The following is a 13,076-nucleotide window of genomic DNA, read 5'->3' on the forward strand; positions in this document are numbered from 1 at the left end:
ATACATTATTTTCCTGATGCCAATCTCAAAATGCTAAACTGTAAGCTGCTTATCAGTATCAGCAGCACTGATTTGATTAAATGTATTGGAAAGGATACAGAAATGTGAGTCATTCACTCAACAGGTATCCCATAACTGTATAAAAGACTTCTGAAGCAGAAGTTTGTTGCTGAAGGCATTTCTGTCATTTTGAAGACAGATGCTGCTTGATGGTCATGTGAAAAATGCAGTGAAGTTCTCTAGTTTCATGACACACATTTAAACCAAACTTTAAAGTAGCATCAACAATACAGATGAAGTTCACTCCTCCATGATGAGAGCAGTTGATGAAACAGTTCCAAAAGGCATTACAGTTCTTTGGTGTAGGACTGGAGAAGGTGTTATGGCTACATTGTGTTACTCCCTTGCAGAGAAGGAGTCAAATACAGCCTTAGTTTCACTTAGGGATGCTCAAAGGAACTGGCAAAGATGCTTCTGCATCAGTCAATGAAAAAGAACATCTGTCCTTTCTCAAGAAAGAAAAAGACAGCAAAGGAAAAGGCACTTTTACCCAAAAGTAAGCCAGATGATTTTCAGAATGCAAAGTCATCTTTCCTTGAATGTCATGAACACACACTGTCATTTCAGGTTTATTAAAGTTTTTTGTGAAACTGGAACGAGGTTCAAAATGTCTGACAGGAATTACAGTGATCTGCCACTGCTATTAACCAACATTTTAAAACACTGTCTGCCACAAATAGGAGAAAGTAATAAAAAAAAGTTTCCCATTAATATAGATAAACCCCCCCCCCCCAAAAAAGCAACAAAAAAAAAATCCCCACCCAAACTAATATACCCATAGCAAAATAAAATGCAAAGTCTTTGCAGATGCACATGTTTAAGTTGTCAATACCTGAAAACCAGCCAGTGAAACCATGAACAGAAAGCTGCTTTTGCACTACACAACCAAAATTCAATACTGGGGACCCAAACAACTCCTCACAGAAATGAAAGCAATTACAATTTAACACCACCTGTAAGTCGCAGAAAGTCAACAAAAGCAATGTATGTCTTGATGCTGACATACAAAGTACCTCTTTATAACAATGAAGTTCTTGAGTTAAATGAGATGAAGTACAATTACAATCAGAATCAAAAGTGACCATAGCTGCCCAGTGCCTGTCTGCTAAGCATTTATAACAAATGGGACAGCATATACTTGTTACTCATTTTTATAATGCCCTTGGGTAACAACTCTGAGGCTGCAGATTACCTGAGAGCAAAACACTGATTGTCTGTAGCCAAGCTTTCTCCTAGGAAATGTGATTGATTTAACTAAACTCCAGGAACACATTAAGTTTTTGGGGAAGTGTGTGGGGGGAACCAAGAGACCTGCACATCCCTGACAACAATCTCATTGATTGATGACACAATTAGTGTTCCAGTCCAAGCTACAAATATATAAAGGATTTATTTAACAATGGAGTCAATCCTACTGCACCTACAACACCACATTTGATTCACAATTGTCAAGAAGCATCATGACAAAAGATTTAGGAGTGACAAGCAAGGTCATACCCTATAGCCCAGTGATGGAAAACAAGGGACTGAGTAGGCCAAATGCCCGTTCTTTTTATTTCGACAAAGTGTTAAACTTTAGTACTGGACATTAAGTGGTTTTCCTCAGAAGTGAATACCCCAATCCCTAATTAGAATGAAGAACCTAAGCACGGGACTCTTAAGTCCAAGCTGTTCTACGAATACCCACTTCATCTTTTTAACAAATTAGCTTTAATGAACTTCATTTCCCAGCCCCGAAGAACTGGGGAAAAAGGTATCCAAAGCCTCAAAACTGTGTGTGAGGGAAAAAAAACCCAGCCCTGCTTCACACTAGTGATGAATATTTTAAAAATTCTTCAACTATATGTCAAATATCTTTTTCTAGACTCATAATTATTTATTGTAAGATTCAAAGAAAACTCCATAAGGCAGTGAGAATAGGTATTATCAGACGCTGAATCTCAGTTTACACAGATTTAAAGTAACATCCATTTTTCTTTCCATCAGCTCTGAGAAACTCCAGTATTTTCCTATCAAGGATAACTCTTAAGAGCCTTAGTTGACATTCTCAGCTCAACACTTTCTTTGCAGAAAGCAAAGAAAAAATATGCAGAGTACAGAAAGTCAATCAAATGGTAATCTTGTTTTATAAGTACATACATGAACACAAAGTTTTGAGCAAATATGACACAAAGATTCAAAAGACTGAAAAAAGTGATTTGGTTTAGGTGCCTTATTCTCTTGAGGACAGATCAAACGGACTTTCAGAAGCTGCTTTTACAGAAAAAGAATCTCTGTATTACAGGCCTTGTTTTGTACATCTTTTCAAAGGCTTCTTGTCTAGAATGCAGTTTGCTGGATAATTGAACCATGTACAATACCTTCTGACCTCCCTCATGTCTGTTTGGCCTTTTCCACTGATGAAAGAAACCAAACTTTATTTTATTTATTTCCACTCTTGGAGATGTGCATTCTTAAACTGATCCATTTTCTGAAATCAATTCTCACATAAGCGTAGGTGGTATAAACTTAAGAAACCTACACAACTTTACTCTTCCCTCACTTAAGAAGTCAGGACCTAATTTGAAAGCATGGGATCCTAGAAATATCTTCAATTTTGAAGCTACCAGTACATTAAATACTTCAAAGAGCAAAACTGATACAGATACATAAAAGCATCAAGCTCCCACAAGCTACAACTTCAACATTCCTTCTGATTTTTATCTCCTCATTGACAGACAGAGTGGCCAACAAGTATTCAGCTTACCTGCTCCAACCTCCTTTTCTTCTTCTTCAATGTTGTTTTTGATGCTGTCATACTCTTCATCAATTGCCTGGTTGCCACGCATTTGAGACAGAATCCTCCGTGCCCTCTGGGTCTGCCCTTTCTGAATGAGCCAGCGGGGACTTTCGGGAAGAAACAGGAAGCCAAGAAACTGTATAACTGCTGGTACAGCTGACAGGCCCAGCATGTACCTGCAAATAAATCAGAAAATAGATACATATCTACTATTTTCCTACAAAAACACACTATGAGAAAATTCAGTTACAGCTAGTCAAACTGTATTTACAGACTAAATCTCCCACTCCTCGTATTCTTTCTCACTGCAAGTTAAGGGGGGAAGGATCATATTCTGCAGGTATTTTAGAAAACATGATCTTTCCTTCATTTCCAGGAAATCTCAGGGACATGGTGACTATTCTGCCACCACTGACTCTAGTGCCACTGCTCCTGAGGACACTAAGTTAGACTAAACAAAAACCCTGAAATATTACACTAGTTTGAAAATGGATAAACCCTTCAGTGACAATAATCAACAGAAAGAGAAAGCAAATGGAGAAAACCAAGAACTGTTGGTGACAAAGATGAGATTGAAATCCTGCTAATTGTTTCACCAACATATTAAAACACACAACAACAACAAAAAAAACCAGCCAGAGAGCAATGTATAATTTGGTCAGTAGTACATATACACAGACACATTTGCCAGTTTTAATTTTGAAAATTTCTGACTATAAGCAGAAACACCGAAAAAAGTTCATTGCACCAGCACAGCAATTTGCACAAGATCTTTCAGAGAGTCTGCTCTTAAATCTCCACACAGATGCAGTGTGAGGTTTTAAATAAAAACTGCATTTTAGACGCCCAAGGGTTACCATTTACAGCATCAAGGCTATTTCTGTACTCAACAGAGAATTACCACTGGTAAAAGCACAGTTATACTTCCAATGATCAGCACACCACCAATTTTCATGGGTGGCTCTGGTCTATACACACCACATTTTTATATTTCTTCCGTAAAACAACAAAAGGATAAAAAGAATTGCAGGACCCTGTATAATTTTGTTCTGCTTTTACATCTGACCTTTTCCCATTTACACTTCACCCAGATTCTTTTCACTTTCATTAAAGGCTTTAAACAGTCTGCTGTCACCTGTACATTATTGCAGTTATCACAAGTTGCACATCAGTGGATATAATCATTAAAACACCTCCAGAACCCAGTCCCTCTGAATACTGAGGTAGCCTGTACTCATAAACAAATTCACACCTTGACATCAGTCAGGAGATTAAGGAGATTTGCTAATCTCTGCTCTAGCTCCTCTCTCCACACCCCAGGATGGACGCCTGCTTTCACAGTGACTCTGCAGCCTCTTACCTGGATCTTTTTATAAAGCATGCCTGAGACTGCTAATTGAGTAGGAAGGAGAAAATTATTATTGAAAACCTTATATTAGGGGCAATGAACCAAATGCATTTGTCAAGTCCAAATGCATTTTGAGTAAAAATGGAAAAATACTTTCTTAGAGGCATTTAATGAAGAAAAACATGGGCAGTACAACAGACAGAAAACTGGAGAATGGTAAAAAGAATACCCAAAAGGCAACGCAAAGAGGATGGCCATCCCAGGACAATGTGCATGCAGACCAGTCTTCCCATCCCCAGCTGAGCTCTCAAGTTCTTCTTAAAACCAGTCAAAATTTCCAAAGGTCATACAAACAAAACTTGGTCTAGAAAGAGCTCAGTTAGCAGCTCTCTTTTTTTGGTAACACTTTAAAAATTATATAGCTCACTATTAGTTAAAAAAGAAAAGCATAAGAAAGAAAATAAATTCAAACCATAAAGTCAGTGGAAGGCTTATTAGCTGAGTAGTCTTCAGTCAATGTATCTAACAGTGTCACTAATCCACTCATGTTCTTATTCCTCATTCACTAATGCTCTCATTCATTAATGACCTCATTTATTTCTACACTTTTCCTTCTCCACAAACATTTTGGTAGCAGTGTACAAAATACATAGACCACTGAAGCTCACCAAATTGTAGATTCAATATCTTTATTGGAGTGACATTTAGAAAGCCTTTTCTATTTCAAATGAAGAGTAAAACAAACTTACAGAGATTAAAACCAACTGCTGTATCCTGTCAAAGTGCATGCTGAAGTATGTTTTCATCTAAGTATGCTGAAGTATGTTGCATCTAAGTATGCAGATTTAGTCCTTCAGACTCCTGTTGCTTAAATTTCTGCTCCTCCAAAGCCCTTCAGTCACTTAAATGCAGCAGAGCCTCCAGAACTAAGCAGTTGGGTGCCTGCAATCATCTTAGGAGGCAAAATCAATCAAGGCTCCTGAAAGCTTGATTCATACCAGTTGGACTCTATTGGATTGTTTATCACAGACAAAACAAGAAAGAAATGTACAGACAGAGCTCCCTCACTGAAGTTAGTTTCCAATCTGCAAAATTCTGATCAAAGCTGAATAAAAGGAGCAGGTCAAAAGGAAAACGTTTAGTTGAGAGGGAACATCCATTGCAAGTTCTAGAGTTGGTGTAATTTTCAGAGCAAGCAAATATATATTTTGATATAATCAATTTAGAGTAAAAGCAGGCAATTTTAGACATTTCACGCAGTGAGCCAGCTTTCAGAAATCTAATATAATTCTTTCCTATACAGATTACAAGACTTTGTGTTTGAAGCCAGATGTCTAGCAGACCTGAAAAAATCCAGCATGAAATTTAATAAGTCTGCTGTAACATTTCTCCTTCTCTGACATACTGCTGCAATACTATTAAGATGGCATTAGCAGAGTTTATAAAGCTAACCTAAGGGTCATGTTAAATATTTGTTTTGTTTATTTTAATTTAATATCCAGCATTTCCAAGAATAAGCAGAGCCAAGAAAAATTTAAGTTCCTTATTGTTTGTTGCAGCACTCCAGTGCTTAGCCATTCAGTCAGTAAGAGATTCAATAATTGCTGTGATGTTCCTTCTTCTGTGTAATGACTCAGGGGCAGATATTTGTGATTTCATGTGTTTGCTGGCCACTCCTTTCAGGTGACAGACCACCTGCACTCTTCTCTGCTCAGCCTCAGGTTGCAATAAACTAGCTGAGGACATGACACCATCCTCAATTAACAGCTCCAGCACTGCAGCTGGAATACTTGGATACCTCATCACTGAGGTGGTAGCTTATTTCTCCATTCAATCCAGCAGAGCAGTACTTGGCACATGCATAAAACACAGCATTACTGCAAAAGTCACAAAACACAGCATTACTGCAAAAGCACATGCCAGCAGGCTGCAGAAACTTGCTCTTCACTACTCCACACACCGTGCTGCACTAGGACTACAAAATACCAGAGAAAGCCACAAACCAGGAATAACAATGGATCACTAAGATGAGTTGCACAACTGGAGCATGTGACATAGAAGAGGCTGAGAGAACTGGGTTTGTGCAGCCCAGAAAATAGATTTTTATTATTTTATAACATAAGCTTTAACTATAAATTTATGTTACAGTATCCTTCAATTCTGATAGATTACCACTGCTCAGATTAAGAATATTCAAACTTCACCTCTATCTTGCACATACAGCATGTTACTTATTGGAAATTTGCCTTTTGAAAAATCAGCATGTAATTATTGTAAATGCAAAAGGCAAGCTACCTTCCTAAACGTCATGACAATCATTCACATTTGTGATGTATATTTATTACTCTCCCACTTTAAAGTTTAGCAAAGTCAAAAAACCTGCGCATGCTGTGAATATTAAGCTTAAGCGAAAGCAGGAGGGATCTATTTTGGCAAGATATCCAAGTTCCATTTTAGTACACAGTTTTACCACTTTCTATGTAAACTCTGTTTTACCAACAAGAATTATAATAGCTGTCAACCAAATCAGGACTACAGCAGCTTGCTTTTAGCAAGGAAGGCTCACAAACCTCCATCCATCCTTGGCGAGGTAGCTGAAGATTCCATCGACAACGCTGGCGAAGAACTGCCCTCCAGTGATGAAGAGAGTGTTGATGGTGACTAATCTGCCTCGTAAGTGTGGTGGAGCCACTTCTGCGATGTACACTGGCACAGTCATAGATGCTACACCTACAGGAATAAATTCAGTTACAGTTATAAAATTGAAAGAGATACTACATGGCTTTTTCGTCATAAAATACTATTTTGGGTTTGGCTGAGACAGAGTTCTTTTTCTTCATGGTAGCTAGTACAGGGCTATGTTTTATATTTGTACTGGAAACGGTGTTAACTGTTCAGGGATATTTTCTTTATTCCTTACACAGAGTCAAGGCCTGTTCTGCCTCTCACCCCACCCCAGCAGCAAGGCTGGGGCACACAAGTAGTTGTGAGGGGACACAGCCAGAACAGCTGACCCAAACCGATCCAAGGGATATCCCAGACTACATGGCATCATGCTCAACATACAGAGCCAGGGGAAAAGGAGGGAAGGGGGGACAGTCAGAGTTGTGGAGTCCATCTTCCCCACCCAACAGCTGTAACACATGATGTAGCCCTGCTCTTCTGCAAATGGCTCAACGCCTTCTTGCTCAAGGGAAGTGGTGAATGAGTTCCTTGCTTTGCTCATGTGTGTGGCTTTTGCTATACCTACTCAACTGTCTTTATTCCAACCCATGAGTTTTCTCACTTTTACTCTTCCAATTCTCTCCCTCACTCACCCTTCCAGCAGGGAGTGAGCAAGCAGCTACACAGGACTGAGCAGCTGACCAAGCCTGGCATGACAAGTAGTGACCCAAACTGAGCTGGCTGTGGTGCCCAGTAACTCCACAGAAAACACCTCCTCTCCTGCCCTGAGTGACCATCCCAACAGCTGGAGCCCAAAGTCATGGACTAAAGGAACTCAATGGACACTTTACAGAAATTCCATAGGGGTGGTCCATAGACCATGGGAATGATATCTGTGTATTATATCAAAGAATGGGCAGGGGGTTCATGGGTAATAAGAATGCACTGCATCTGTGGGGGGATAGAATGTAGGAAAATAAAGATAGTGCAGAAGGTAGTCTCATCCCTGAGGAGTTTCAGCTGTACTAATTACCAGAGATTAGGAACAGGCTGCCCTTAACAGGCCACAGCTGTGTCCAATGAAGATGAGTGCTACAAAAGAGTGGATTAGCTGGGTGGGGAGAGACATGAAGTTTGTGAGCTGTGCTGAGAAAGGAGCTGGAGTTGGTTGGCTGTGCTGTGAAGAAGAAGGAGTCAGTGCTGTGAGGAGATGCCCATGAGCAATCACCAAGAAGGTATGGGAACTTTTGCAATACGATGATAACAGCATCTAGAGCAAATAAGGGGTGGAGAATGTGCTGGTTTCAGCTGGGGTAGAGTTATACTTCATAGAAGCCAGGGCTATATTTTGGATTTAAACTTAGGGTTTTTTGCTTACAAAATTAACTCTATTCAAGGTGAAATCAGCACACACTTAAATGGATTAACCTGGACAAATTTGATTTCTGACTTTCAAAGGATGAAAACAACAAAAATGCAACTAACAAACTCTAGAAGCATTCAAAAAGCAAATGGTTGCTAGCAGCTGTATTGGAATTTCAAGGTTTGATGTAATGATACAAAGAATAAATTTCTTCAATTCACTTTGCATGTACAATGAAATTAAATAAAAGGATAGATATAACTATAGTTTTGAAAGAAAGTGATGCTATAATGGAAGTAAGCACACATAAGTCAAAGGGGCTAACTGAAGACATCAGGTGTTCACAAAACTCTGTTTAGAAAGAACTTTACCATGGTTTCCACAGCCAGAAACAAAACCAAGGCTAAGCATTATTGTTATTATTATTGTGTAATTTCCTGACTTAGTTTAACAATATTCCATGTGCTATTTCAAGTACAGGCTGGCTAGGCCCTGAGCACCCTGATCTAGAGAGTGGCCTCCCTGCCCAGGCAGAGAGATTGGAACTGGATGATCATTGAGGTTCCTTCCAACCCAAACCATTCTATGATTCAATGCAAAAAACTCTATCACCATAAGGAAACAAGGACTACCACTAAACCACAGCTGCTTTTCATTCTGTCTTAACACCAGCAGTATTTCCTACTAACTAGGCAATGAGTCATTTGTGCAAAAGACAGAAATGTCCACAAGAAACACACACAAACTGTAAAAACAGAGTTCAGTGTATGAAGAGCATACCTGGCTGCAGCACATACTTTGGTGGTCGAAATCCCTATTTCCTTACAAGAACCAACACTGACAAGCAGCAGCAATTTCTTTTGTAGTTAAAACTAGAAGTACATTTGGCAGCAGCGACCCAAAACCATATTTTGACTGAAGTCAGCTGAGATACAACCTGAGCACAGCCAAGTACCATCAGACACAATACATCTTCCAGCCTGGGGAGCTCCACCAGCTCCATCCAGGCAGTGCCACAGCCCCAGCAGAAAAAGGGGTCACCTAAAAGCAAGCACATGGCTCTTGAAGCACAGCTATGGTTCCTGGCTTGTGTCACAGCAGAAGGGATTCATCATGGGATGGGCAGAGGCTCTGGCTAGCCTGGCTGACTCGCCAAACTAAGAGCACAAAATCATCTTTTGCAACAAGGTTAGCCTGACAGGTCTGCTGGGAGCCTCCAAAAGCTCGAGCGAGGAATACAGATCATTCAATAACAAAATGGCATGAGAAGATCCTTTGTTGTGGCAGGTAAATACTCACAGCAGCCTCTCAGCATGATAACCCAGTTCCCAGCAGGGCCTCCCAGGACATGCCAATGCTTCCTTCTCTTATCAACTGAGCAACCGGCACAGAATAAAAAACCCAAATGAAAATGTCAGGGGAAAAAAAAGAGCATTAAAAATTTATTCAACCAATTTACCAATTTTCAAAGCCAACAAGAATGCATCATGGAAAGAAACATTCAAATAGTCCTTTGTGTATTTGACAGAGAAGTGAATTTTCAAGCCCAGCTCACCATTAGGGATGTTTCTCTTCCATATTTCATGTCAGTATTTGAAATAATGATGATTAAAGTGATGGAGACTGCACACATATAACAGCAAATCCTTTTTGGGAAAGCACAGGTGTGTGGCCACTTGCTGGAAACAAAAGCCACTGAGGACCCATCCAAGGCAAGAGCTGCCACTGGAGCAGAGGGGCAGAGGCCCACAGCTGTGGCAGCCCTGGCCTGGTGAGGCTCGACCTTCCTGCTCCCCAGCCGTGCCCTTGCCTTGGGCATCTCGCCCAATGCCCAGGCTTGTTCCCCCACTGTGGTGTGGCCATCTTCCCATAGGATCCTTGGGCCCGTATGTTTGTTGTCATCATACTGCTAAAGTCCCACACCTTCTTGGTGATTGCTCATGTGCAGCTCCTCACAGCACTGACTCCTTCTTCACAGCTCAGCCAACAGCCTCCAACTCTCTTCACAGCACAACCAACAGGCTCCAGCTCTCTCCTCACCCAGCTAACCCACTCTTTTACAGCACTCATCCTTATTGGGCACAGCTGTGGCCTGTTAAGGGCAGCCTGTTCCTAATCTTTGGTGATCGGTGCAGCTGCAACTCCTCAGGTGTGAGACTGCCTTCTGCACTATCTTTATTTTCTTACACTCTATCCCTCCACAAATGTTAACATGTATCTTTGACACCCATAATCATGCAGTGAAGTTAATTTGAGAAGATGGCAACATCTCTATGTGGTTTTTACTAGAAAGCAGTTAGAAAGATATGCAGGACCAAAACCAATACAGGCTTTGTAAAAAAGCTACCTTTTATCCCCTTTCAAATCTTGATGAAGATCATTCTACCAGGACCTGCAGAGGAATCTTGTTCAAAGCATGACAGCCAAAAATGCCTCTCAGACATCCACAAAGGAGAGCCACACCATTTTTCAGACCAGCAGCTCTCACTGATGTTCTGAGCACACCACCAGCCCCGAGACACTGTCAGAACCCTGGCAGACACAGCTACAGCACTTGCCCCTCTCACAGGTGAAACTAAAGCCTGTTGCATAACACAGGGGTGGTATGAAAGTTAACATCTATTTGTAAAAAGTCTTGAACAAGAGGCATCATGACAACACATTTATTGTTTCTGCTGCATTCTTCTCACAAGTTGATGACTACAGGAAAAAACAGAGAAATGGAAGCTTGCACACCCCTGTGACACAAGTCCTGTCACAAGCTAGCCAGTGATATCAGCTATTCAGCTGGCACTAATAAATAGCTGAAATTATTTATTATCAAACCTGCAATAAATAGCAGAAGATCTAAGGGTATTAGCTCAAAATCACACAGATTTGCTAGAAACATTTGAAGATCACCAAATCTAACAGCTGCTCACGCAGGGGCAGCTAGAGCAGGCTGCCCAGAACCATGCCCAGTTAGGCCTTAATCATCTCAACATGGATGTCCAACCAAAATGACTCTGTAATTCTGCAGCTTCCATGCCAGCTTTCTTGCCCTGAGAAATGTGTTCACAATGTTGCTGTCTAAAACAGCCTTTGTGGATCTCTATTTAGATCTTAATTCCTCTACCGTGTGTCCCAAAACCTACAGGTTCAAAACATTCATGCAAAAAATCTCAATTCAAAAGACCCATTTGTTACGTATTTTCAATTATCCTTTCAATATCAAAACATATGCTTTGCTACTCTGAGTCTGAGGGAGTACAGCAGGAGGTTTCGGGGAACAGGAGGAGGCAATTAGGAAAGCCTTCCCAGTGCAAGCACTCATACACAAAAGCAAAGTTCTTCTTGAAAAAACACAAGGAGTGAAAAAATGGCTATTCTAAAACTGATGAAAATAAGAGAAAAAAAAAATCATTTGACTTTAAAGAAATAATATTTTAGATTCTCGAGTGTTAATTGCATTACTCATTTCCTTTTAGTTGCCTTAGAATGCATCTATGTTCTCCAGACTTCCCTCTGATTTCCATTTAAGACACACCAGAACACAGGAGAGTAAGTTCTTCTGAAAAGGCATACTCAGAAGCAGTACATTAAGTATTAGTCAAGTATAAAAATCTCTAAAATACATAACCAGTATTTGTTATGTAATTATTTTAATAGCCAGATATTAAAGAAATTCGAAAACAAAGAACAGCTTTCTTAGCAAAACAAATATAGCTGCAATGGAATCTTTCCTTAGTCCTTCATATGAGAATGCTTTCATTTACACTTGGATGACATTTTCTAATATGCTCTCACTGTTAAATTGCTCATACCAAATAAAAGATTCTTGCTGCAGGCAAGTATATTACCACCTAACTAGTAGAGCTGATAAGTGACAAGACATGAGAAATAGAAAACGAAAATAATTAGCTGGAAATCTGTCAGAGAAGCCTGAAGCTCTACATTGTGCACCACAGCTATGAAATATGAAAAAAGAGAGCTGAGAAGTCCAGTCTTTATCCACTTGAGTAACCAAGGCATGAACTTTCTGACCTCATTAAAGGATAAAGCTTAGGAAAAACATAACAGAAGGTTCCTTAAATTTCGACCAGAAGATGCATCTAATTATTCTACGGGAAACATCAGATGACACAATGGGCTGAAATGATCATATTAAATGTTTTTCCACCCCTAAAATCACTTAGGAGACTAATTACTAGGGCTCCTACTATAATCTGCAGACTTACCAGTAGAAAGCAGAGACAAGTCTGTGCACAGCTCAATTTTAAGACAATCAATAGACCAGAGGTGTGAAAAGACATCCTAGAGGCACCTTACCATCCAGAAAGGTATTTCCAGTATGAACATGTAAGCATCATAAAGAATTCATTTAAAAGTTCAGAAACTAAGTAAACAAATCTACTGACAAGAGAAATAAAAAGGTCAATGAAGGTGAGTTCCTATGACAATTAGAATTATATTTTAAGAAATGAGATTACAGTAGAAAACACAAGGACTAAAAATGGAATCCAAGTTATTGTTTGTAAAATGCATTTGAGCATTAATGCTAAGGAAATTGAATCATTTTAAAGACTTCTTTGTGCAAGATGAGACAGATACAAATGTACCCTGTCCAGATCAGGACTTCCACCACGCTCCTGTCATGTCTCTTGCCAACAGGAGGGAAGGGGCGTCACAAGAACAGATGAGCAACACAAGCTGGAGACAGGATATTGAATGAGATGCACTTTTACTGCTAGCACAATAAAAGAGCTCTAAGGGAGCAGAAATGTGTCAGTCTTTTCACTGGCATCAGCCAATAACCAGTGGCAGGAGCAGCAAAACCACAGGGAAGGGTTCCTGACATACTTTTGTTGTTACTGCAACTCAAT

The 13,076-nt window shown here is 39.9% G+C and overlaps 1 protein-coding gene across 1 annotated transcript in view; it reads right to left on the reverse strand.

Annotated features, from left to right (window-relative positions):
• SLC2A13 (solute carrier family 2 member 13) overlaps positions 1-13,076 on the reverse strand; it is a 144,701-nt gene that overhangs the window by 110,934 nt on the left and 20,691 nt on the right. Inside the window, exons 2-3 of the mRNA XM_063155476.1 lie at positions 6,758-6,917; positions 2,807-3,015 (exon numbers count right to left, since the gene is read on the reverse strand). Coding sequence (XP_063011546.1) covers positions 2,807-3,015; positions 6,758-6,917 — 369 coding nt within the window. The remainder of the gene's footprint in view (positions 1-2,806; positions 3,016-6,757; positions 6,918-13,076) is intronic.

Source organism: Melospiza melodia, chromosome 4, assembly GCF_035770615.1.
Source record: "Melospiza melodia melodia isolate bMelMel2 chromosome 4, bMelMel2.pri, whole genome shotgun sequence".
Taxonomy (NCBI): Eukaryota; Metazoa; Chordata; class Aves; order Passeriformes; family Passerellidae; genus Melospiza; species Melospiza melodia.